The 26,092-nt window shown below is 40.8% G+C and overlaps 1 protein-coding gene across 3 annotated transcripts in view; it reads right to left on the bottom strand.

The window, feature by feature from the left end:
* NRAP (nebulin related anchoring protein) overlaps window positions 1-22,970 on the bottom strand; it is a 74,363-nt gene extending 51,393 nt beyond the window's left edge. For all 3 annotated transcript variants that reach the window (XR_012905715.2, XM_006134973.3, XM_006134975.3), the window contains exons 1-10: window positions 22,713-22,970; window positions 22,260-22,354; window positions 21,484-21,571; window positions 14,485-14,589; window positions 13,789-13,893; window positions 12,866-12,973; window positions 11,106-11,210; window positions 10,738-10,845; window positions 8,040-8,144; window positions 2,706-2,810 (exon numbers count right to left, since the gene is read on the bottom strand). Coding sequence is in view for 2 of the 3 variants with exons in the window: in XM_006134973.3 (XP_006135035.3) it covers window positions 2,706-2,810; window positions 8,040-8,144; window positions 10,738-10,845; window positions 11,106-11,210; window positions 12,866-12,973; window positions 13,789-13,893; window positions 14,485-14,589; window positions 21,484-21,571; window positions 22,260-22,354; window positions 22,713-22,784 (996 nt within the window). In the remaining variant the exon portion in view is untranslated. The remainder of the gene's footprint in view (window positions 1-2,705; window positions 2,811-8,039; window positions 8,145-10,737; window positions 10,846-11,105; window positions 11,211-12,865; window positions 12,974-13,788; window positions 13,894-14,484; window positions 14,590-21,483; window positions 21,572-22,259; window positions 22,355-22,712) is intronic.
* Between the last annotated feature and the right edge of the window lie 3,122 nt (window positions 22,971-26,092).

Below are 26,092 nucleotides of genomic sequence, written 5' to 3'. Positions count from 1 at the left end.
TCCACCCCATAGAAACCAGACATTTGAGAATGTACTGAAACTTTATGATTATTCATATTTGGTGCTGGTGTCTGCATTCAGTTTCCCCTGCCGCCAAAACCACAAAACAAACAAACCCCAACCAAAAACCAAGTCCATAACAACTGCCAGTTGGGAAATATAATTTTGATTTTGGATATTTTGGAGGCCTATTAAAATGGCTTCTTCAATCTGGGAAAGGGTAAATATTCACTCTGGAATTGGGAATCACTGGATTTGTCATGGAAATAAGGCACAATCACAGGAGGTCTTAGAGAGATAAGGCAGGTGAGGTAATATCTTTCATTGGACCAACTTCTGTTGACGAGAGAGACGAGCTTTCAAGCCACAGAGAGCGTGTCTTCAGACCTGGGAAAGGAAAGAACTCCATTTGGCTCACAAGCTTGTTTATCTCACCAACAGAAGTTGGTCCAATAAAAGATATTAACTCATCCTCCTTGTCTGTCCAATATCCTAGGACTGACATGGTTATTGCTACACTGCATAGGAGCTCTTAGTCTTTTTATATTCTTCCAGTCATTAGTTCAAGTAATAGGATACTATGGAACCTTTCACCGTTAGCTTGATGCTTGTGCCTGACTTAGGTTGGTATTGACAGAAAGATTTTGCCAACTGTTGGCTTCTGAATGGTCTACATGAGTTGATGGTCTCAGTCTATTTCCTAGTGGACAAGCATGGACGTCTGGTAGCCTAGGTGGGGAAGGCTTTGCCTTCCCAAACCACCAGGCTTGGCCCCGCTCACACGCCCTCTGAATGCCTGCTGTAGGTGTTGTGGAGGTGGAGTGTTGCTGCCCCTAACGCCTGCCCTCCCACTGGTCTGGGGCTGCTCCATGTGCCCTCCTCCCTCCCTCAGTGATGTGGGGCTGAGCCTGAGCTGCACACCCTTCTCCCTCTCCCAGTGCTTCAGAAGGCAGAGGTTAGCACACACCCGCCCGCTCTCTTTTCCTCCCCTCCCAGTAGTTGGGAGAGGTGAGGGGCATCGCACTGCCCCACCACCCTGTGGGGGGTGAGGCCTAAGCAAAAGAGGCAGGTCTGGAGAAGGCACTGGGGGCTTGCCTCCCCCAGCTCTACCTTCACCAACCGCCCATGTGGACAGGTATGCCACCAAGCAGTAGTGCTTTTTGGTCTGTCACGCCAAATAGAACAAAAAAGGATGGGAATGCCGATGGACACATTTTGTGACTACTAGAGGTGGTCCTTTCAGACCTGAGGTTCACTGGTTAGTTGGCTGTATGAAAAAAAACATATGCTGGCACATCTCAGTCTATACCTGTTTTGTAGGTTACAACTAAAAAAAAAACCCCAAATCACTATACTGCAGATAATGAATTCAGTCCCCATCATATGCCAGTGTCACATCCTCTGTTCTCTTGTCTCAATATGAACTGAATATAAAATAATCAAAAACCTAAGAACTGTTGAGATGATTCAGGCTATACTTTCTCACTATGAGTATTATTGTAGAACATCTCACAACTATACATACTCAGGACATAAATAATGAGGAGTCCTGTGGCACCTTAGGGTATGTCTACACTAGCCCTCTAGTTCGAACTAGGGAGGCTAATGTAAGCATTCGAAGTTGCAAATGAAGCCCGGGATTTAAATATCCCGGGCTTCATTTGCATCTTCCTGGGCACCACCATTTTTAAATGTCCCTTAGTCCGAACTCCGTGCCCGCGGCTACACGTGGCACGGAGTAGGTCGTTCGAATGAGGATCTCTAATTTGAACTACCGGTACACCTCATTCCACATTCCTCATTCCATGAGGTTTACCGGTAGTTCGAATTAGAGATCCTCATTCGAACTACCTACTCCGTGCTGCGTGTAGCTGTGGGCACGGAGTTCGGACTAAGGGACATTTAAAAATGGCGGCGCCCGGGAAGATGCAAATGAAGCCCAGGATATTTAAATCCTGGGCTTCATTTGCAACTTCGAACGCCTACATTAGCTTCCCTAGTTCGAACTAGGGGGCTAGTGTAGACATACCCTTACAGACTAACAGATTTATTTGGGTATAAACTTCCATGAGTAAAAAACACTTTGTCAGATGAATGGCGATGTGTTGTTTTTGCAGACACAGACTAATATGGGACTCTGAGGGTGTGTCTAGACTTCAGGGTTTTGTCGACAAAAGTGAACTTTTGTCAACAAAACTATACCTGCGTCTACACTACTGCTGAGGTCTGTCAACATAACGTCAACAGAACTCGTCAGTTTTGTCGACGGCGGTAAACCTCATTCTATGAGGAATAACGTCTTTTGTCGACAGAATTCTGTCGACAGAAGGCGTTATTTCATCTACACTGTCCTTTATGTCTACACTCTCGTGTCGACAAAGTGGCTTGCTTTGTCGACAGAACTGGATGTAGTCTAGACACTCTTTGTCGACAGAAACTTTGTCGACAGAGGCTTTGTCGACAGTATCTGTCGACAAAAGCCTGTAGTCTAGACGTACTCCGAGATTTATACTAAGGATATAGTTTGCATTGGTGATAACAGACATCATCTATCACTTGAACCATCTAATATTCTGTAATGCAGTGAAACATTGTTGTTTGTTTTTCTAGTTTAATATTTGCATTCTGCTTCCAAGCACTGCTTCGACAAACTGCTGCTTTTAATTACAAATGTATTGTATTGATTATTCATATTTCATACTTACGTCACTTGCCAATTCATTTGCTTTCTTGGCATTTTGATAAGCTGGAGTTATCATAGCAGGAAAGCTTCCTTTCCCTCTGTGTGCTTCATATTCATCCATATAATCCTGTAGAAAATTCAGACTGTTTATTTAAAGCATAGGAGCGAGTGGATTATTAATGACTTTTCTAAGCTTCCCAGCCTCTGTAACTTGCACGTACAGTTCATAACTACCATTTCTTTCTAAAGTTTGTTCATTTCATAACAAAATATATATAATTAATCACCCACTGTGTAAACTTTTTCTATGGCATCTTAATTTGTGCTACAATAGAAGCACAGGTGATGCTAGTTACTTTCAAGATGGTATTTCTCCAGTACAGAGAAGATGAATACACCCTCCAAATTTCACCCTGACTTCACTAGGCCCAAAACCAAAAGAAAAGAAAACCGGGTCTCATAAAGAACATTAGACCATACGAATGGCCAAAGGGAATCAGACCAAAGGTCCATCCAGCCCGGTATCCAGTCTTCTGACAGTGGCCCATGCCAGGTGTCTCAGAGGGAGTAAACAGAAACAGGTAATCATCAAGTGATCCCTCTCCTGTCTTGTGGTTAAGACACTCAGGAGATCTGGTTCAAGTCTGACTCTGTATCACATGCCCTATGTTTCTTAACTTCTCTGTGACAGTAGTTCTCATGGGCTTCTCAACTTCATAGGGGTATTCTGAGGATGAATTAATTATCAAATGAGAGATGCTCAGATATTATGGTGGTGAATACCTTAAAAAACAAACAACAGGATTATGTAGCACTTTAAAGACTAACAAGATGGTTTATTAGGTGATGAGCTTTCGTGGGCCAGACCCACTTCCTCAGATCAAATAGTGGAAGAAAATTGTCACAACCATATATACCAAAGGATACAATTAAAAAAATGAACACATATGAAAAGAATAAATCAAATTTCAGAACAGAAGGGGGATTGGGGGGGGAGGTAAATGTCTGGGAGCTAATGATATTAGAGGTGATAATTGGGGAAGCTATCTTTGTAATGGGTAAGATAATTAGAGTCTTTATTCAAACTCACCTCTAATATCTTTACCTCACAGACATTTACCTCCCCCCATCCCCCTCCTGTTCTGAAATTTGATTTGTCCTTTTCATATGTGTTCATTTTTTTAATTGTATCCTTTGGTATATATGGTTGTTACTATTTTCTTCCACTATTTGATCTGAGGAAGTGGGTCTGGCCCACAAATGCTCATCACCTAACAAACCATCTTGTTAGTCTTTAAAGTGCTACATAATCCTGTTGTTTGTATCAGCTACACCAAACTAACACGGCTACATTTCTATCATTAAAAAATAAAGAAATGCCTACTCAGTTTTATTATTTGCTAGAGGATCAACCCAGCATTGCTCGGTTTCTTCACTTAATTCTTTTTTGTTTTTCTTCATTTAAATCATTGCCCTGGGGTGGGGTTGAGGATGAGGGGTTCAGTATGCAGGCTGCCTCAGGGAGAGAGGAGTATTCCAGCCCTTTCGCACCACAGCAGCTTGGGGCCAGGTGAGAAGCGCCTCCCCATGGCCGCTGCAGCTCCAGCAAGCACAGCTGGGGGAGGGATGCATGTCCCCTGGCTGGGGCAGGTCCAGGTTCGTCTTCTCCTATGCTGACCAGCCAGAGTGAGGATTGCCGCAAACTGTGCACTTTCCCTTTGCTTTCTGATGAAGGGGAACTGACAGCAATGTTCCTGTATGAATTGAGAGAAGAAGGGGAGCTCTAGCCCTTCCATCCTCCCAAAAGGGCACCTGAGGGTGGGAAGCTCAGGGTGGGTTGGGGCCGTCCCAGATGAGGGAAGCCCATGCTCAGCCAGCCCCTTTCACCTGCCTGGTGATTCTGTCTCTTTTCTGTCTGGTTTTATGCATTCCCATACAAACCAGGGGTGAGGGAACTTCAGCCCCCCGCCTCACACACACATACACTTTAAATCAAACCCTTTCCTTGCTTTAAGTTATGATAAGAGGAAGCTGCAGCTGTTCCCTGGGGCAGGCTGGGATGGCAGGGGGCTGTGCTGCCAGTCAGCACCTTCTACGTAAGGCTGGGGTGCTTGCTGCCCCCTTGCGATCATTCATGAAGAGAACTGTAACCTGTGCTGGCTGCCCCCTGTGCTCGCTTGTGAGTATAACTATCCCTGCTAGCACACTCCTCTCTCTCCACTGGTTGTGAAACGATCCCATTCCAGGCACCCATTGTCCCAGAACAGCCAAATCTTGACCTTGCTTTAAGTTACGATAAGAGGAAGCTGCCTACCAAATTAGGTGGTCCTAGCTCCTACTGTTTAGGAGAAGTTCTTGAACAAACAGACGCACAGACAGATGCACATTTCTAAAATATATACAGTGGTAAGAAGATGATTACTATTCCGGAATTAGTGCCATGAAGTGGAAAGTGTCTTTAAATAAGGGTTTGTGAAAAAGAAATTATTGAAAGATTTTATTTTAAACAATCTTAGTAAAAGAAAAAAAACAATTTCCTCATTAGAAACCACTTCACATACGTGCCTACAGGCTGAACCTCTCTAGTTCAGCAGTCTCTGGTTCGACAACATCCGTGGTCTGGCATGATTTAGATAGCTAGATGTTCGCTTATCATAGGTGCAGCCAAGTTTCCTGCGGTCCCATAAAGTTTGCTTACACCTGGCACTCAGAGCTCTGTGCTGTTATTTAGCTCTTCATTACCCCAAGTGTCTTCTAACAGACCAGAAAGCAGGGGAAGTGCTGGTTATGCTGCTAGTCAAACATGTTTTTTATGCTTTATTTACTTCTTTCCTTGTGTCAATACAGTAAAATTGTAGAAGAACACTAGCTCTTTGTTATGAAGAGACCTGATAAGCTTTGGCTAGGTATAGGCTTATATAGGGTGCATAGTACAGCCATATATTATTATAAAACAGCACTGCAATCACTGTTCATTTATTCGCCTTGGTGAAATAAAAATAGAGATTCACTCACTGCAATATTGATCTCCCCTGGTTTATTCATTCTCTGGTTTAGCATTGGTCAGGTCCCAAGGGGGCCGGACTAGAGAGGTTCAACCCGTATTATGTAACTTTGTATACATCTTTTCTAATAATGTGCCAGATCAGGTGAAATGAGGATGCTTGCCATGGTAGGAATAGTGTAGCAGTACGAGTGCTACAAATATTTGTGGCATTTCTCCTATGACTTCTCACCGGTCATGCTACGTCACATCATGTGTCACATGATAAGTTGGGTCTACAGTGAAGTCTGTCAATGATATGATAACAGTGTCTATAGTTATCCTGCATTCAAGATGTACTATAAATATGTATAAGAGAATCCAAAATAACTACAAAATTAGCTGAGTCACTCTTTTAAAATACTAGTCTTCCAGCTGAATTCTAACTTCCCTTCTTGTTTTTCAGTTCCTCATAACTCAAAATTTCTTTGAAATTTTCTATGCTTGCTCCAAGTCTGAAAACAATATTATTCATATTACGCAATATCTTAATACAAAAGGGCTGTGTCTACACTGGCATGAATATCCGGAAATGCTTAAAACGGAATACTATTCCGTTTTCAGTTTTTCCGGAAAAGGAGCGTCTACATTGGCAGGCTGCTTTTCCGGAAAAGCCCTTTTTCCGGAAAAGTGTCTGTGGCCAATGTAGACGCGCTTTTCTGGAAAAGACTACTGGGCTGTCTACACTGGCCCTTTTCCGGAACAGTGTTCCGGAATAAGGACTTATGCCCGAACGGGAGCAGAATAGTTTTTCCGGAATAGCGGCTGATTTTGTACAGTAGAGCGTCGTTGCTTTTCCGGAAATTCAAGGGCCAGTGTAGACAGCTCGCAGCTTATTCCGGAAAAGCGGCTGATTTTCCGGAATAAGTGGCCCAGTGTAGACACAGCCAAGTAGTCCATTCACTCTGATGGGAATATTCATGGAGTAAAGTTAAATTAATCTTGAATAAGAGTATCAAAAATTGGCCCAATGAGATTAAAAAAATCAAGCCAAACTTGAAGTTTGTGATCCAAGGTTTCAACACCGTGCTTAAAGAAAAGATTAGGTTAGTTTTAAAGTTACAAGCATTTAAATTGCCCAGCTTTTATGGGAATAGTAGGAATATCCTCTTTATTCATTTATTTTTTTGAATGAAACATTTGTTAGTTCAGAAGGTGTATTCTGATTTTAAATTTCTGCCATTGTAACTGTTAATGGGGCTTGCTGTGCGCACTTCTAAGAGATATATTGAATAAACCAGTTTGGGGTAAAAACAGTGAGGAAATTTAAAGTTATAAATGTTTTATGAAGTAGGTGCAAGACTTTTCCCCTAAAGGCTTAGATTAAAAACAAATCTGACTGGGTACAACAGCATATGCAAAAAATATTACCTGAGCTCAGAAACATACATTCCTGATATTGTGACCCTTAAGTTGTATTACTAGGACAGACATAATTTAATTGGAATGTTAATTAATATTAAGATATTAAGTGTTATTAAATATTAATATTTTTTCTAGCATTTCCCAAAATATTACATTCCCTGCACTATGGAACAAAAGCAAAGACAAAACCATAAAGACCGAGATTGAAAGAAAGCCTGTTTGTTCCCAGTATACCAGAGGCATAGCTCATCAGAATAAAAATATCATTCCTATCACAACCACAGTCTAAGAGACTTTGTATTTTCTTAAGTGACAGTTGCAGATATTTAATGCTGCAAAGTTTCTCAGATTTCCTGAAATGATGGCCTGGAGAATGTGTCTAACTTTCTTTTTTCCTTCACTTCATCCTTTTTTCATTTGGGCATGTACATCCCTCCTGGAGAACCTAGAAAAGTCTCCTAAAATGAGTACCAAGTTCAGGGGTAGCAGAGAAATGGTACCATAATACAAAATTATGAACTATGAACAGGAAACAGCTAGTGAAACAAAACTTGCCTCTAGAGCACGGTCAAGCGTAAGGATAATATAGTAAAATTGACTGATCTTTGCGCCACCAAGACAACAATCCCAGTTGGGATTGGTCCTGCTTATAGCAGGGGGTTGGACTCGATGACTTCCTGAGGTCTCTTCCAATCCTATGATCCTATGATTCCTATGAGTCTAACACTTATCTATTAAACCCTTCTAATGATACTTACTTATTTATACAGGCAAACTACAGTATTATCATGCTGGTCTCTTCTTGGTGCCTTGATTTATCATGTGGGAAAACAAAGTTTACGACAAGAGACAGCAAATCTCATTTCCATTAGTAAATTCTAATGCAGTCAGCAATATTAACTGCTAGCTGTAGCATGGGCACCTGGGTAGCTCTTAGTTGTTGCATACCTGGCTTAAATGATCTATATTTTCTTTTGCAAAAGTGTCATCTGTTCCAATTGCATGGCTGGCTTTTCCCTTCATCTCTTTTTCATATCTTTGATGGTACCTCACCTAGGAGAAAGAAAAGCACAAGCCTGTTACACATATGCCATATAATAAAATCACATGCAAATGCTAATAGTAAAGGATTGCCAAAATTTTTCATGGCAACCAGTCTTTAGAAGCAAAGTTTTCTACTTGTATTTAATAATATTTTAGGAACATATGGCTTGCCATATTAGTTCAGTTCATTCGTTTACCATATCTAGCATTTTGCCTCTAGCAGTGGCTAACATTGGGTGCACCAGAAAGTTAAAAAAACAGTATTTACCTAAATACCTATCTGATCTCAATGAGTTTGGTATACTCTACCACAGGGTCATTTGCCCACCAATAATGATTTTTGATTCTGAGAAGTGCTCATCACTAGCATGTCTGCTAGGCCCAATCATAGTTTCAGTTGAGCCGTTTTCAAGTTCAGGCCCAAGACCGACTGTCTCTTCAATGAAGCTGAAATAGTGCCGACATGCTATATGCTTGTCCTTTTTCCAACACAAGCAGTTTTTTACACGAATAAGAGTTCCTCCTCAGAACAAGGGTAGTGTACAAAGTTTCAATGTTCGGAACTCATCTGCCTTTGACATTAACACTAAGGATCCCCTCTTGACTTTCACTGATGAGTTAATAACCAGAATAATTCTGCCTTCTCCTTTTCAAGTAATTTCCATGCAGCTGGCACAGTATGCTATACCTTTCACTGCCTGTGTAAAAATTGATACTAATGAGTCAATTTGAAGACACGTGGTTTAATTTAGCCTCATAAGAGGCTGGTAATGTTATCTTCCCTTGAAACTGCTTTTTAAATCATCACTGCTTCTGGCAGTGGGTTGCTGCACATTTTTAAAACATTATAATTGTGGCACTGAGGCAAAGGCAGACAAATTATATTCGCTAAAGATTGCAGGCCCACAATGCTGCCCGGAGGGTCAGTCCTGAAAGGTGCTGAGAGCTGCTATGTGACGTCAGCTCCAAAATGACTTCAGTAGGAACACAGGACATTCAGTGTCTCACAAGAGTATTATGCACCAGGAAGAATAAAGCCACCAGAGAATGGCCAGGGAGAGGGGTGATTGTGAAACTATGTCAGCCCTGAGCCAAGAGAAACATTTGATATACTTTCCAGGGTTGCTGACTGAGGGGAGGGGAGAGCAAAGGGGGCAGTTGTCCCAGGGTCCAGAGATTTAAAAGGGCCTGGGGCTCCAGGTTGCTACCGCAGCAGCCGGAGCAGTGGGCCCCTTAAAATCACCTCCAGAGTCATGCACGGCACAGTCCAGGCATCGCTGAGGGGAGGTTAGTTTCTAGCCCCACCCCTTCCATTCAAAGCTCCGCCCCTTCCGGGGGCTTGGCGTCTAAGCCCCCAACCATTGCCCAGGACCTGGCAAAATCTGTTGCCAGCCCTGCGTATTTTATTTTATACATAGAAGCTTAATACTCAAAAGACTGGTTTCTCTAATCCACTTTGTGCCCCTCAGTCAAAGCTCGCTCCTGCTCCGGCATAAAGGGAAAGAGAGGGAATCAAGGGTAAACTAAGGCAGGGGTAGAGCTCTGCTCAAACCAACCCTCCTGTAAGAGGGACTGTGTGCCTATGACAGGGTGGGCAATAATTTTTGCCCAGGGGCCACTTCAAAAATTTTTGAAATTGCCCCAGGCCACCCCAGAAGGGGTGGGGCCTAAACAGGAAGGGAAGGGGCCTAAACAGGAAGGGCAGGGCTACCATGATTGGTCTGGGTGTGGGGGAGCCTCTTTGCCCCCCCTTCCCACTAGGCACCCATGCCCTGGAAGAGGCTTTGCATGCTCCCCCACCCCCAGGCCAATCAAGGCCTGGGGGCAGTGGAGCAGCAGGGCCTCCATGGGCCGGACCCATCCACTTGGCGTGCCAGATTTGACCCACGGAGGCCCTTTTGCCCACCCCTGGCCTATGATATAAATTAGAGCTGCTCCTCAGAAACTCTGAGGGTATGTCTACACTACCACCCTAGTTCGAACTAGGGTGGTTAATGTAGGCAACCGAAGTTGCAAATGAAGCCCGGGATTTGAATTTCCCGGGCTTCATTTGCATCTTGCATTAGGCTTTCTATTCCGAACTACCGGTACACCTCGTGGCCTAATCCAAACTAGCTAGTCCGTGCCGCGTGTAGCCGCGGGCATGGAGTCCGAACTAGCCAGGATTTTAAAATGGCGGCGCCTGGCAAGATGCAAATGAAGCCTGGGAAATTTAAATCCCAGGCTTCGTTTGCAACTTCGGTTGCCTACATTAACCACCCTAGCTCGAATTAGGGTGGTAGTGTAGACATACCCTAAAGGCTGAGCAGAGTGGAGGCTTGAGAGCTTTTTATGATCCCTCCTCTCATTCCGCTGTGTCCAAATGCAGCCTGGGAGGGCTTCTGTTCTCAGAGATTAACAGTATCGCTTTTGAAATATAAAGGCTTTATTTTCCCTCGTGCATCTTCCTGTCTATGAAAAACAATTACCAGAAATCCTATGGTATAACTCCACCGGTACTAATGGAATTTTGCCAGAAAAGAATTTGGCCCTAATTTTGGGGGGGGGGTTGTTTGTTCGTTCGTTTGTTTTCCTCAAGAGAGACATTGTTTTTGACACTTACATCACTGACTAGTTCATTAGCTTTCTTGGCTATCTGATAAGCTGGAGTGATCATAGCAGGAAAGCTGCCTTTTCCTCTCTGCTGTTCATATTCTTCAGTGTATTTCAGCTGTAAAAAAACAAGATACTTTGGGGACAAGTATCCCACACACTTTTAAATCAGCTACACAGAAAAAAAGCAACAAAAAACACTACTGAGGTTGCAAATTCAACCACTCCAAAGTTATTCAATCGCCCCTCTTATTTGTATAATCTTTAATTACATGATCACATAATGAGACCCCTGCCTCCTTCTGTACACAGGACAGACCTGCTCTCGGGATTATTCGGGATTGAAAAAGGTTGCTTGTTCTCTCATGTTACACTTACATCTCTCATAAGCTGCCCTCCAGCTTTTGCGTGCAGTAACTCTGGAGTGTCTACCACAGTGCTGTAACTGGAAACCCTGTCTTTGTGTCCTTGTTTATATGCCACCTGGGGGGAGAAAATATAAAGCACATTTTAAAACTACTGACCTTGGTTTCAGCTAATGTATTAATCACAGTTTTCTGTCCTTAATAGAATTATCTCTGCTGTAAACACAAAGGCAGGTGCCTATACTACTGACTAAAATAGACTGATATAGTGTGTTTTGATTTTACTCATCAAACTACATGCATTAGCTTAAATTGTTCTATTATTTCTCTCATCCTGTCTGGATCTACCAAGAGCCAAAGGTGATCATTTTATGGCAATTATAGAAAACTGCACTATGGGAAAAATATATTCCCAATACTTCATACAGCATTATCTCTTTATTAATACCAAGAAACACAAAAAACCCAGTGATTATGCAGCTATCTACAACATAGAAAGCTGTCTTCTTATTAAGGCCACAGTGCAACTCTTCTTAAAGTCAATGGAAAGACTCCAATCTCAGTGAGAGTTGGATATGATTTAGGTGAACAATATTATTCAATAAAAATAGTACCAGATTCTTGATTGATAACCCCAAACCTATAGCTTACAACTGTATTACTGCAATGGCTGATCTTATACATAGAAAACACTGCAATATATTTCAAGTGATTTTCATGGTTTTCATTTTCACTGGATCTCTTTGGATTCAATTGTTATTTTTATAATATGGTACATTACATGCATAGATAAATTAAAGTAAATCGGAAGTAAATTAATTTACCAATGTAATGGTATATAATTTTATATTCTAAATAGGAAAAAGAGATGAAAAAGAGTAAGTGGATAAATAAATGAATACAAATACAAAAGGGAAATCAGAGTAAATAATTCACAGGGTATAGAATAGTGCAGCAATTTTCAAATTTGATAAGGCAGTTACGTGACGAGTGTTCCATATATCATAGAAAATGCCCATACTTTCATTTGTTACACATGAAAGACAAAGGTGGCTGAGGTAACATCTTTTACTGGAGCAACTTATGTTGGTTAAAGAGAAAAGCTTCAGCTTGTTATATATGATATTTTTCCAAGGCTAGCTAGTTTACTAGTCTCCTGTGTCAATGTAACATATTCAAAATTTTTCCACCTTTACAGGAGTCCTTTTACAATTAGGGTACGTCTAAACTACATGGCTCCGTCGATGGAGCCATGTAGATTTGTTTTTTTGGCAAAGGCAAATGAAGCCGCGATTTAAATGATCGTGGCTTCATTTAAATTTACATGGCTGCCGCGCTGAGCCGACAAACAGCTGATCAGCTGTTTGTCGGCTCAGCGCGCTAGTCTGGATGCTACCCTGCCAACATCAAAGCCCTTTGTCGGCAGCCCCGGTAAACCTCATCCCACGAGAAATAACGGGGCTGCCGACAAAGGGCTTTGATGTCGGTGCGGGAGCGTCCAGACTAGCGCGCTGAGCCGGCAAACAGCTGATCAGCTGTTTGTCAGCTCAGCGCGGCAGCCATGTAAATTTAAATGAAGCCGCAATCATTTAAATCGCGGCTTCATTTGCCTTTGCCTATAACCCTAATCTACATGGCTCCATCGATGGAGCCATGTAGTCTAGACACAGCCTCAGTGTTAGCCATGGAAAGTACCTTTTAATGTGAATTCTTTTAAATCAAAGTTTCACTGAACTTCAGTAAGTTTGACACAACACACAAATTGGGACTTACATCACTGCTTAGCTGAGTGGCTCTCTTAGCTATCTGGTAAGCTGGAGTGATCATAGCTGGAAAACTGCCTTTGCCTTTCTGTTGTTCATATTCTTCTGTGTATTTCAACTAGAAAAGTATGCAAGTTTTATTTTGTTAAAGAAAAACCCTCTGTCCATTAATGTGATGCTTCTCTTAATGCATGCATTTTAATTGTTATTGGTTATATTATCCTGATGACTTTTAAAAACCATAATGGACTTAACTCAAGTGAAAATCACAGGTCCCATCAGCATGGCTATACATGGTTAAAGGATTTTAAAATAGTTTACATATACAGGAAAACGTGTTTCATCAATTCAAAATTTAGGAACATTTCTTATGTAAAATGGGAAAATCTGTTTACAATCTTTCCCTTTGGTATTTTTGCAAACAAAAGATTTATTAGTAGTTACTAGTTTAGTAGAGACCACCACCCCCTTGTGTAGTCACAGCTCTTCAATTCTTAAACCAGGCTTGATTTCCATTCACTTCAGTTTGATGGAAAAGCAATAGATCCTTGTCTACACTACACAAAAAATAAGGCATTTAATCCACTGACAGTGCAACCCATAAGTAGTAGTTGTGGCAACATTGGAAGATGTTGGACTCAGGATTCAGTCAGAGTTACTTAAGATGTTACTGTCCTGTAGCTGCAATGTATGTAACTTGCAGAAGTTCATGGTAGTTCCACTTGAAAATAATTTCTAAACTTGGCAGTAACTCTGTTAGATGACCTTGACTGTATATATAGATAGTGCTCACAAGACCAAACACTTCTGCTCAACATAGCAGTCAATGCATGTCACCCCCTCCTTTTGTAATTTGTTACTGAACGTTTGATACATGACACTGCAAAGTCCTCCACACACTATAACTCAGAGAAATAGAATCATCCCTCAGACCTCTTGAGAAGCCTTCTGCGCCTGCGCTATCTTGACCATTTCAGGATCTGGGATCGTTCCAGAACACCAGGCTTTGCTTCCCGCGTATGCAGCATGGTAGGCGTTCTAAAAAGGAGAGACGAAGTCAGTGGAGAAGTGTATGCTCATTTTTAAATCCAAAGAGTTCATCTGCCAGGGAAAAGAAAATTTTGAGGAAAAGCATGAGGCCCATGCTCTGCTTCAGTCTCGCTTTGAGAATGAAAGTGGATCTTAAGTGTCATGGACTTTGTGCTGACTCTTTCCCCCATCAGAGAATATTTCTAAGCACATTCAATAAGGTTTGCTTATGTGATATGAAATAAGGGCCCATTTCCCAAAACTCGCCAGAAGAACATTTGCTGAGTAAATGTTCATGCAAGTTAAATGACTTGACCAAGCTCATGCATGACTCCATGGCTGAATCAGGAATAGAATCCCGAATCTCTTGGCTCTTGCTCTGCTCTTTTTAATAACTAAAATATGCTCCCTAGAAAAGCTAGTGAAAGTTAAACAAGCTACTAAGGAAATAATAATAAATGGACTCTCATGACTGAAGCATAGTGAATAAAAACAGAGCAATAATGATCCCATTTGGCATGTAGCTCACTCAAGCTGATGGGTGGCAGACTGCATCTTAGCTGTTTACATGAACATGTGTACTTGAGGGATATCTCTTACCTGACTAGACAGCTGTTGAACTCTGTGAGCAGCTTCCATATCTCTGGTTGTCACATTCCAGTGAAAAAACGATTTGAATTGTTCCCCCTCTTCTCGATATTTAATCTACAAAAATAATGGCATCAATAGGTTTTTCTCGCATCATGGTTGCAACAGGCCATTGTTTTAAGGTGGGAAAGTGCTGAAAATGTTGAAGTGCATAATACTAAACAGCGAGTGCAAAAACTGCAGCATAAAAAAGGTAAGAAAAAATTTAAAGCACTGCCAGACTTTGTTTACTACTTAACAAAACAAAACTGTGAACAAATGCACACACTCTGTGCATGTACCAGATCCACAACTGGCGTACACTAGCACGGAAAGATAGGCCAATTTTCATCAACTAAAGATCCAGCCGTATGTTTTTAAATAGAGACAGATACAGACAGATGCCATTTTGTTTATGTTAGAACCTACTAAACAAACACAGTCCCAGACAACCCAAACTCTGTGGCCTTTGAGAAAATGCTGCTTCCTGGACACTTTTCTTCCTTTCCTCCCCACCAGGTCCCCTTTACCTAGCTAACTATATTTCATTCCTTTTGTTTGTCACCAGCCTCCAGCTACCAACTGCCATAGGCAGGATGCACAACATGCGTTTCTGTGTCATGCAAAGGACACACACCTGCCTCCTATGTGCCTCCCAACAAATGCCACAGGTTAGATTTTAGTCCATAGTGCAAACATCTCAGTTCTACACAGTAGGCTTCTGATTAAGATATTCTGCTACCACAGAACTTACACAACAGAGCGAGGGACAGCCCTATGAAAATCTGAGAGGACAATCTGGATCTTAGGTACCAATAACACAATGATAACTGAAATCAAGAGAAAAATCTGTGCAAAACATACAGTTCAAGTGTTAGAGATATCGATCCTGTGTATCAGCCAGTGGGCAATATTCTATCTCTTTTTACCCTATGCAACCTCAGTGAAGTCAGTCAGGTTGTACAAATGTAATTAATGGCAAAAAGTACCTCTGTGTCTTCATTTTATTATGATTTATTAATAAATGGGGCTACTATAAGGTGGATGCATAACTGGCTGGATAACCATTCTCAGAGAGTAGTTATTAATGGATCATAGTCATGCTGGAAGGACATAACAAAAGGGGTTCCACAGGAGTCTATTCTGGGATCGATTCTGTTCAATATATTCAGCAATGATTTAAATATTGGCATAGAGAGTACGCTTATTAAATTTGCACATGATACCAAGCTTGGAGGTGTTTTAAGTGCTTTGAAGGATAGGGTCATAATTCAAAATGATCTGGACAAACTAGAAAAATGGTCTGAGGCAAAGAGGATGAAGATTAATAAGGACAAATGCAAAGTTCTCCACTTCAGAAGGAACAATCTGTTCCACACATACAGAATGGGAAGTGACTGTCTAAGAAGAAGTACTGCAGAAAGGGATCCAAGGGTCACAGTGGACCACAAGCTAAATATGAGTCAACAGTGTGAAACTTGCAAAAAAGTAAACCTGGTTCTGGGATGCATTAACAGGAGCGTTGTAAGCAAGACACGAGAAGTAATTCTGCTCTACTCTGCTGATTAGGTCTCAATTGGAGTATTGTGATTATTGTGTCCAGTCCTGGGCACCACATTTTAAGAAAGATGTGGAAAAATTGGAGAAAGTCCAGAGAAGAGCAACAAAAGTGATTAAAAGATCTAGAAAACTTAATATTTGACAGAAGACTGAAAGAATTGGGCTTATTTAGTTTAGAAAAGAGAAAACTGAGAAGGGACATATAGCAGTTTTCAAGTATCTAAAAGGATGTTACAAGGAGGAGGAAGGAAAATGGTTCTCCTTGGCCTATGATGATAGGACAAGAAGCAAGGGGCTTAAATTGCAGCAAGGGAGGTTTAGATTGTATATTAGGAAAAATGTCATAGCTGTCAGGGTGGTTAAACACTGGAATAAATTGCCCAGGGAGGTTGTAGAATCTCCATCATTGGAGATTTTTAAGAGCAGGTTGGATAGAGTTCTATCAGATATGATCTAGACGGTGCTTGGTCCTGCCGTGAAGGTACGGGAGTGGACTTGATGACCTCTCAAGGCTCCTTCCAGTTCTAGTAATCTATGATTCTATGATTTTGCAACAGCATCTTGGGACCTCAACTGAGACCAAGGGACTATCTGTGCTAGGCCCTGTACTCACACATAAGAAACCAAGGGTATGTCTACACTACCCCGCTAGTTCGAACTAGCGGGGTAATGTAGGCATACCGCACTTGCAAATGAAGCCCGGGATTTGAATTTCCCGGGCTTCATTTGCATAAGCGGGGAGCCGCCATTTTTAAATCCCCGCTGGTTCGAACCCCGTGTAGCGCGGCTACACGGGGCTCGAACTAGGTAGTTCGGACTAGGATTCCTATTCCGAACTACCGGTACACCTCGAGGTACCTCCTTGCAAGTGCGGTATGCCTACATTACCCTCCTAGTTCGAACTGGGAGGGTAGTGTAGACATACCCCAAGGGACTATCTGTGTTGCCCTGAAGAGCTGACAATCAAAATAGACAAGACCAAAGAATACTGAAAGTGTGTATTGTTATCTCCATTTTACAGCTGAAGAGAAGCAGCACGGACAGATTAAGGGACTTGACTAAGTGTCTTGCAGGAAGTCAGTTACAGAGTAGTAAACTGCACTCATATCTTTAGTCTGCAGAAGGGAAGAGTGAGGGGCAGATTTGATAGAAGCCTTCAACTTCCTGAAGGGAGTGTTCCAAAGAGGATGGAGAGAGGCTGTTCTCAGTAGTGATGGATGGCAAAACAAGGAGCAATGGTCTAAGTTACAGTGGAGGAGGTCTGGGTTGGATATTAGGAAAAACTATTTCACTAGGAGGGTGGTGAAGTACTAAAATGGGTTACGTAGGAAGGTGGTGGAATCTCCATCCCTAGAGTCCCATCTTGACAAAGCCCTGGCTGGGATGATTTAGTTAGGGTTGGTCCTGCTTTGGGTGGGGGGTCGGACTCGATGACCTCCTGAGGTCTCTTCCAGCCCTAGGAGTCTATGATCTTGCATCCTAGTTTAGTGCCTTAAGAATAAAACCATTCTTCTTCTCTACTGTAATGTAATGTCCTCAGTTTCACCAGTTACTTTTAACATTTCAACTAAAACGTTTTCTCAAGTAAGAATTCTTTTACACATTTAGCATCTATAGTGTGAGACTGGTATTCCCTCTAAGAAGCCCTGAGACACTGACGTGGCGGGGCTGATTAATCACTTGCGAAGCTTTGCTGCTGAGCAGTTTAGCGGGAACACTGTTTGAGACCCAAAACTGCCATATCAGTGAATAGGGACGTTAGTGAATAAGGATTAAAGAATCATTCCCTTAAATACACTTAGCAACCCCCTCTTTGGCGTTCAAAATTTCTTATGTGATTGAAAGGGACAGGAGCTGCTTTAGGTGTGAAAGAAAGGGAAAGTGATCTCTGAACTATAATTTGCCTTGCATGTATGTATACACACACACACAGAGGAAGTAATGGGGGTCTCATATCACAGCCTGGAAACAGAAATAGAACCTGCAATAACCCTAGACTCATTCCAGACTAGCTGTGTCACACGTAATTTAAAGAAAGAACAGTGGTTGAAGATTTTGTAATAGTGTCTGAGTTATTGCAAAATCCTAATGCATAAGAATAGTGTGCAAGAATGTGGAAGAAAAAGTGTAACATATGAGGCATGCTGCTAAATGTATGATGCCAGCATTGTCCAGAAAGCAGAAAAAAATATGAAGTGTGTGTGCAATATTTTAAATAATACAACTTCCTTCCCTTGTTTAACGGGGAATTTTAGTAGGATGCCAAATCATATACAAACACATTATTCCCATATAAAATAATAATAATAATCATTATTATTATTATTATATAGCAAAGGATACTACATTCAATAAAGCAACATTACACATGGAAATGGGCCAGTTATCAGTGATTAAATGCAATATTACTATACTATACTTCTCTAACTTTAGAAGTTACCAAAATACAAAATTGAAATAAATGTCTTCAGAGGAAAAAAACCACCACACAACAGGAAAGAATGACATAAAACAAAAAGACTTTAAGTTCTCTAATGTTTTTCAAAAGCTCAACAGTTAAAACCTTTTACAGAATTTTGATATGGGTACAGGTACAAGAAAATCCCATGCATCTATACTACTTCAGTACAAATGTTCTCAACAAAACCATGCAAAACCTGACTTTTTTTTAAATAAATCTCAGCCCAAGTTCATCAGATTTTTTGAAAACCTCCTGGGTAAAAATTCTAATGAAATGAAACTGAACCTACTTTATGGCTTGGGGATATCAGTAAGATTTGGTTTTGAGTTTTCAGGTTCATTTGATCCCACAATTCAAAACAAGCAATAGAAAGTTTAAGAAAATGTCCTCATAAATTCACATGACTGAAGCCATCAAGTTTGCAAAACTTTGTTCAGCCTTCCTAGCAACGTCCTGTGAGCATTGCTACAGACTTAATGTATTAGATAAGGACATGTTACATCAGAGGGAAGATCCTCTCACGGTTAAAAGATAGGAAACAAAGGGTAAGAATAAATGGTCAGTTTTATTCAATATATTCATAAATGATATAGAGAAAGAGGTAAACAATGAGGTTGGAAATTTGCAGAAGATACAAAACTGCTCAAGATAGTTAAGTCCCAAGCAGAATGTGAAGAACTTCAAAAGGATCTCACAAAAGTGGGTGACTGGGCAACAAAAATGAATGCATTTAACGTTGATAAATGAAAAGTAATACATATGGAAAACATAAGCCCAAGTATACACATACAATGATAGGGACTGAATTAGCTGTTACCACTCAAGAGAGAGATCTTGGAGTCATTGTGGTGTTCTCTGAAAACATCCACTCAATGTGCATTACCAGACAAAAAAGCAAACTGAATATTAGGAATCATTTTTTTAAAGGATGCCTTATTGCCTCTATATAAATCCATGGTATGCCCACATCTTGAATACTGTGTGCAGATGTGGTCACCTCATCTCAAAAAAAGATATTGTGGCACTGGAAAAAATTCAGGAAAGGACAAAAAATGATTAGGGGTATGGAACAGCTGCCATATGATAAGAGTTTAATAAGACTAGGACTTTTCAGCTTAGGAAAAAGAAGACTAAGAGGAATATGATACAGGTCTATAAAATCATGGTTGGTGTGGAAAAAGTAAAGGAGGAAAAGTTATGTACTTGTTCCCATAACACAAGAACTAGGGGGTCACCAAATGAAATTAATAAGTAGCAGGTTTAAAACAAACAAAAGGGAGTATTTCTTCACACAACACGGAGTCAACCTTGGAACTCCTTGCCAGAGGATGTTGCAAAGGCCAGGTCTTTAACTGGATTCAAAGAGCTAGATAAATTCATAGAGGACAGTTCCATAAATGACTATTAGCCAGAATGGGCAGGAATGGTATCCTTAGCCTCTGTCATAAGCTGGTAATGGGCACCGGGGGATGGATCACTTGATGATTACCTGTTCTTTTCATTCCCTCTGGAACCTAGTATTGGCCTCTGTTGGCAGACAGGATACAGGGCTAGCTGAGCCTTTGGTCTGACCCAGTATGGCCATTCTTACGTTCTTATATTCTTGTGATCCCCTGAAACACTGAGCCTACATTTCTCAATCAAGAAGATTCCCAATAATATTAATAGATATATTGCCTGAGTAAAGACTGTCAGATGTGCCCCCAAATGTACAGGAAGGTAAGACCATAATTCTACCTTGGGACTTGCTAGTGATACTAACAAAACTATTGTTTTGATCTCTTTCTTTGCAATATAAGTCAATTATAATGTTGAATTGTTTGCGGTGTTGTAGACACGTTTGTCTCGGGATGTTAAAATGACGAGGTAGGTGAGGTAACATTTTTCATTAGACCAATTGCTGTTGGTGAAAGAAACGAGCTTTGGGGCTTATCGAGCTCTTCTTCAGGTCTGGAATACATGTAATATGCACTACGTATGCTAAACACTGTATTCCACCTTGTATTTAGTTGTGACACCTAGGACATTTCCCAACCACGAAGAGGAGCTCCGTGGAAGCTCAAGAGCTTGTCTCTTCCACCAACAGAAGTCTGTCCCATAAAAGATAATACCTGACCCACTTTGTCTCTTTAATGCAGTGTTTTCAAAGTGGGCCACTGTGAGAAAGCTGCTAATAGGCCACCCCGGTTTGTTTACTTACCGGCTCCGGAGCCTCGCGGCTCCCATTGGCTGCAGTTCAACATTTTCAGCCAAGGGGAGCCACTGGAAGGTGAATGGCCCAGGCCACTCTTTCCCATGGCTCCCCTTGGCTGAATGCAAACATTTAAATGAATGGTGAGCATGCAGGATACAAATTCACCAGAGTTAGCAAATTTTTTATTGTTGAAAAAAGGGGGGAAAAAATCCACAAATCTATCTCATGCACCATGTCTCTCTAATGTCCTTGGATCAACACAGCTACAACAATACACTGCATATAACACATTAGGCATTTTTCCCCATTTTATCTACATTTCAAAAATTTCCAGCCAGTCCTGGTATTCACTGAAATTCTACAAATGTTACAAAATGTGTCGTCTTCTACCTAAAATTGATCTAAGAGAAAAGAATAACAAATCTATACATCACCATAATCAAGCTGGGAAATTTAAATCCAGATATGTATTTCAAAGCCCCTTAGTATGGACATGTTTGATTGTTGTGGCCCCATATAAACCCATTTGCAAAATTCTGATCCAAATCTGGCTACAAACTTTTAATACCCTTAAAAAGATATTGGGAGAGAAGGAGGAGTTTCTGTCTGGACTTTATGTTTTAGAACAGAACACATGACTCCAAAGGTGATTTTCTGAAACAAAATTCAATGTTTAAAAAAAAATTCAGTTACAGACTAACACAGCTACCCCTCTGAGAGCTAAATATAAAACACACTTCTTCCTAAAACTTCTTACCTCGCTTATTGCTTCTGATTGTTTCTTCACGTTTATATTTACTGGTGTCTCATAGACGCTTGTGAATGTGTTGTTTTTTGGGTTATGTCTATAAAATAAGGTATAATGGGAAATTTTAAATGTATGTTACCACCAAAAAGATAGGTTTACTTTTTAGGTTTATGCTTCTTAAAAATAATGAACAAAACACCCTGCCAGCATGAGTACTCGGTTACACACAAGTTATTGCATGGAGTAGGTGCCTACAACTAAATTAATTTTAATGATCATCATTTCATATCAATGCTGTTTCTAATAACGAAAGAGAATAATAGAATAAAAACAACTGTCATCTTTTCCTTTCAAATGACACATTTGACAAGAATTAATCATTATGAAATAAAAAACTTTCAGAAAAAAACTTCCCTCCAAAATCTGTATTCTACATATTTTTCTAGCTAATAAGTGAATTCACATCTTGTTAACTCTTAATCAGACAGAGTTACAGAAATCACAGTCATGATAGTTTACTTTTCTAAATACTTCAAACATCACCTCTTTTGGTATCTTTTAAGTTACAAGAAGACACGACAAATGTGGAAACGTTACACTTGAGGTCAAATTTTTATCTCATCTGCCAGTCATATTAATCCAGAGTAACTCCATGTTAGTGGAAGCATTCAGGTGTCACACCACAATGAACAAGACCCGAATCCATCCAAAACCTACTCTTCTAATGAATTATGGCAGGGTAACTTAAATTTGACACCATGCTTTTTAAAAATAAGCACACTTACACTTGACAGTAAGGCTTTTTCTGATAGCTGATAAAGTTATTTACAGTTAACATCATCTTGCAGACTTCACAATGAAAACAGGCTTTGTGCCATGTCTAGAAATAGCAAAGATAAAAATACAGCAAAAGTTACTTGCATTTAATATTGTATATTCTATGGATTTCTAAATACCATTGCTGATCCCCTCTATCCATATAATTAATAACCATTTCCCACTGTGTGATTGAACTAATTAGATCTATTGTCATTTCAATTTTTTAATTTTGTTCCAACAAATGTTATAATAAAGTTAATCTCAATTCTGAAATCCAGTATAAATAAAGAATTTACAGTGCGAGGGATTTTGCCTGTGTCTTCAATGGAGGCAGGATTAGGCCCGGTATTAGTAAGTATAGTACCAATACATACATTTATTAACCTCCAAAATGATCAAGATAGAGGATGTCTACTGACCTGATCTATACAGTTAATCTTCTCAGCAGGGTAAACCCCAAAGCCACATCTAGCACAAGGCTGCGAATTCATCTTGAAATCAATAGAGTGAAGAATATCTATATATCTATATATACACAAAAGGTTCAAAGCCTATGGAGATGATTTTCCAGTCTGTATGTAACACACTCCAGACAGCCCAGTCAAGAATCACATTAAAGTTCTGACTTGAAGTCTCTCACTCCCTTTTGCTGACCTTCTGTTTCAAAATCAGCAGCTGGCTGGCTTTTAAAGCTGCCAGTTACTAAGAAGGGTTATTTTAGCAACTGGGTAAGTACATACAGGAGAGGCACTCTCAGTGACATCTTTCTCTAAATAGAAGAGTGAACTCATAGAAAAGAATCATGTTCATGTGAATGATAGAAACTGGTCATTCACTTTCTAAGTTTTGCAGTTTAACATTAGCTGTCATAACCCCAGGATGGAGTTAATGGTCTCCACAGTGCCATCATCAGATTAACAATTAGTAGCTAGTCACCTCACATCTGGTATATGAGCTCATTATGAGCTGGTCTATGCCTTTAGGAACAGCCCTACGTAAGGTAGCTCTACCACCCCAGAAGAAGTTCAAGGGAGAAACTAACACTAGATTCACAATTTCCTTCCTGCTTCTGGAGAAGTAATTTGCTTCCTCCCAGACCAAAGCAAATTACTTCCCCTATCCCAACTCACCTGCACTTGTGATGTGATGTGATGTGCTGTGAGGAGGCAGAGCTAATACCAAGCTCATTCTCTCCCCCATCCAATTGCATCTGCAGTTGTGATATAGGGAAACAAACTTAGTGGGACACGTGGCTTATCCACTGCAAAAGAGCAGTCACAAAACAGCTACAGGTTGAACCAAAATCTGGTCCACCAACATCCGTAGTCCGGCTTGATTTTAGTTGGTCTAATGCCCACTTATCCTGGGTATGGCCAAATTTTTCATGGTCCCAGAAACTTTGTTTACAACCATCAGTCTTGACTCCCAGTGTTCTGTGCTGTTATTTAGCTCTAGTTTACCCCTAAATGTCTTCTAAGAACTCAGTAAGCAATGGAAGTGTTGGTAATGATGCTAGACAATACTGACCTTCTGTGCTTAGGCAAATTCTCTGGTTTGGCATCGGTCAGGTCCCGAAGGTGTCACACTAGAGAGGTTCAACCTTTATTTAATAATGTACCACATCAGCAGAGCAGTATAGGTCAGAAAGTGAAAAATGGATCATCAATATGAAACTATGGAAGAACGTGAATAGATTGACTGTCAGTCCCAAACACCAGAGCTGAACAATCCTAGTCTTACAAGAAATACTATGGAATTTTTCATACCTGCAAGTGGTCAGGACCTAAGTTTTACATCTCACCTAAACTATAGAACCTCCAACAGTAATTTCCCTTAACAATGGGACATTGCTAGGTACTTCCTTCTAGAGCAGCAGTGGGCAATTAACCAACCCTCAGGCCAGATGCTGCCACCACTGTATTTACCTTCATCTCCGCAGGTACGGATGCTTGCAGCACCCATTGGCCACCGATCGTCATTCCTGGTCAATGGGACCTGTGGGCAGTGGTGTCCTAGTCCACACTGCTTCCCACAGCTCCCATGGGCCAGGAAGGGCGATCTGCTACCAACAGGAGTGCAATTGCCTGTATGTAAGAAGGTGCAGATAAATAAAGTGGCAGAGGCCCATCAGAGGCTAACCCTGGCGAACTGCCTCCTTCTTATTGCCCACCCCTGCTCTAAAGTAAACTACAATCTACTGAATCACTCCACACCACTCGGAATAGCAATTAGGTATTATAAGTGTGGAAGCAGGCTCTTTGCTGGCCAGGCCTCTCGCGCGTATTGCCATCCAAGCAAAAGGTCCACTTCCCCTTGATGAAAACCCTTACACTATGTAACTTAAAGGTCAGCGACGAACAGGAACCAAAACCAGACCTGTAAAGTTCATGCTGGTTGTGCTGACTGTGCCATGCCCAATAAGGCAGAAAGGGAAAAACAGGAAACCATCTCACCCCCTTATCCCTGTCACTTAGCAGACAGGGTCTGCTAGCCTATCACAAAATGTGTGCAAAAGCTTTCTCTATAAAACAGCTTCCCCTCCTGTATCAAATTGAGGAATCCCGAATAAACATTGGATGGCAGAATACGAGCCAGGCCCAAGGACTGATCACCCGAAGGCCACCTCCCACTCACCAAACCAGAGTTCCTGTAGAGCGTAACGTATACCAACTATGCTGTTGTTGCTGTTGTACTTTGTGTTTTTTCTAAGATGTGAGTATTGCTATCTAAACTTAGTTAAAAGTTTTGTTAAGTAGTATTGTTAAGAGTTTTAGATAAGTAATTAGACTTATGAGTAAGATTAATGTAAACATAACTGTTGATAATCCCTGGTCCCTTATTGACAACTATTGGGACTTAGAAAAAGCTCAGGGAATTTTCATTTATTGTATTGCACTTTGCTTATTGCTCCTACTAATAGTTATTTGGCGGCCACGCATGTAAGAGACTAATAAAGAAAAACTATAATTGGAAGTATTCTAATAAAAGTTTAAAAGATATTTAGTAATAGTTTGCCTGTTTCTGCGCCTTCCTGGGACTAGCCACATTTCCGAACCTTTTACTTTAAACCACAATAAGGAAATCTGTCCAATGCCTGGTGATAACCAACTCTACTTAACTTTACTGAATGCTAACAGTGTAATAGCACTGTGTAGAAAATAGAATTGACAAATGCTCTGAAGAGACATAGTACTAACCACTACAGCCCCAATGGAACAAAGACTTAATCATATGGTTAATTTTAAGCACTGTAAATAGTCCTGTTGACTATGTGTAAGTGTTTGCAGGATTAGGGCCTATGTGGGGTACTAAATATTAACAGGATCAAACCTTTAGTTCTCAATACTGCCCCCAGTGAAGACAAGGATTCAGTGTTGAGTTCTTATACCCAGAGTATACCATGCACACAAAAGGGTAAGAGGACAGAAGATTTGGCATTGGCTTTGTTGGGTTATAAATTAATACAATAGGATAGTAAAAGGCCATAATCACCTAAGACACTGCACGCCGAATACGTTAGAATGATAAGGAAAGGACACTTGAGCCGAGATAATGGTGCTAGTTACATCACAGCTAGAAAATCCAATATAATATTATTAAATAACTCACGTGAGGTTCTTCTGTCCAGGAGAGGAGATGACAGTGGTCACTGCAGCAGGGGCATTGATTTTAATTACTGTGAAAGTAGGTAAAGCCATGGATGGGGTTTCAGTAAAAATTATAAGAATAAATACATGTGTTGACTACTTTTAAACAGTGGCTTGGAATTGGCAGAGTCAGTGAAACAGGACTGAATCCA

Source organism: Pelodiscus sinensis, chromosome 8 (genome assembly GCF_052426305.1).
Source record: "Pelodiscus sinensis isolate ZL-2025 chromosome 8, ASM5242630v1, whole genome shotgun sequence".
NCBI classification, from domain to species: domain Eukaryota; kingdom Metazoa; phylum Chordata; order Testudines; family Trionychidae; genus Pelodiscus; species Pelodiscus sinensis.
This window is presented reverse-complemented; position numbering and strand designations above follow the sequence as displayed.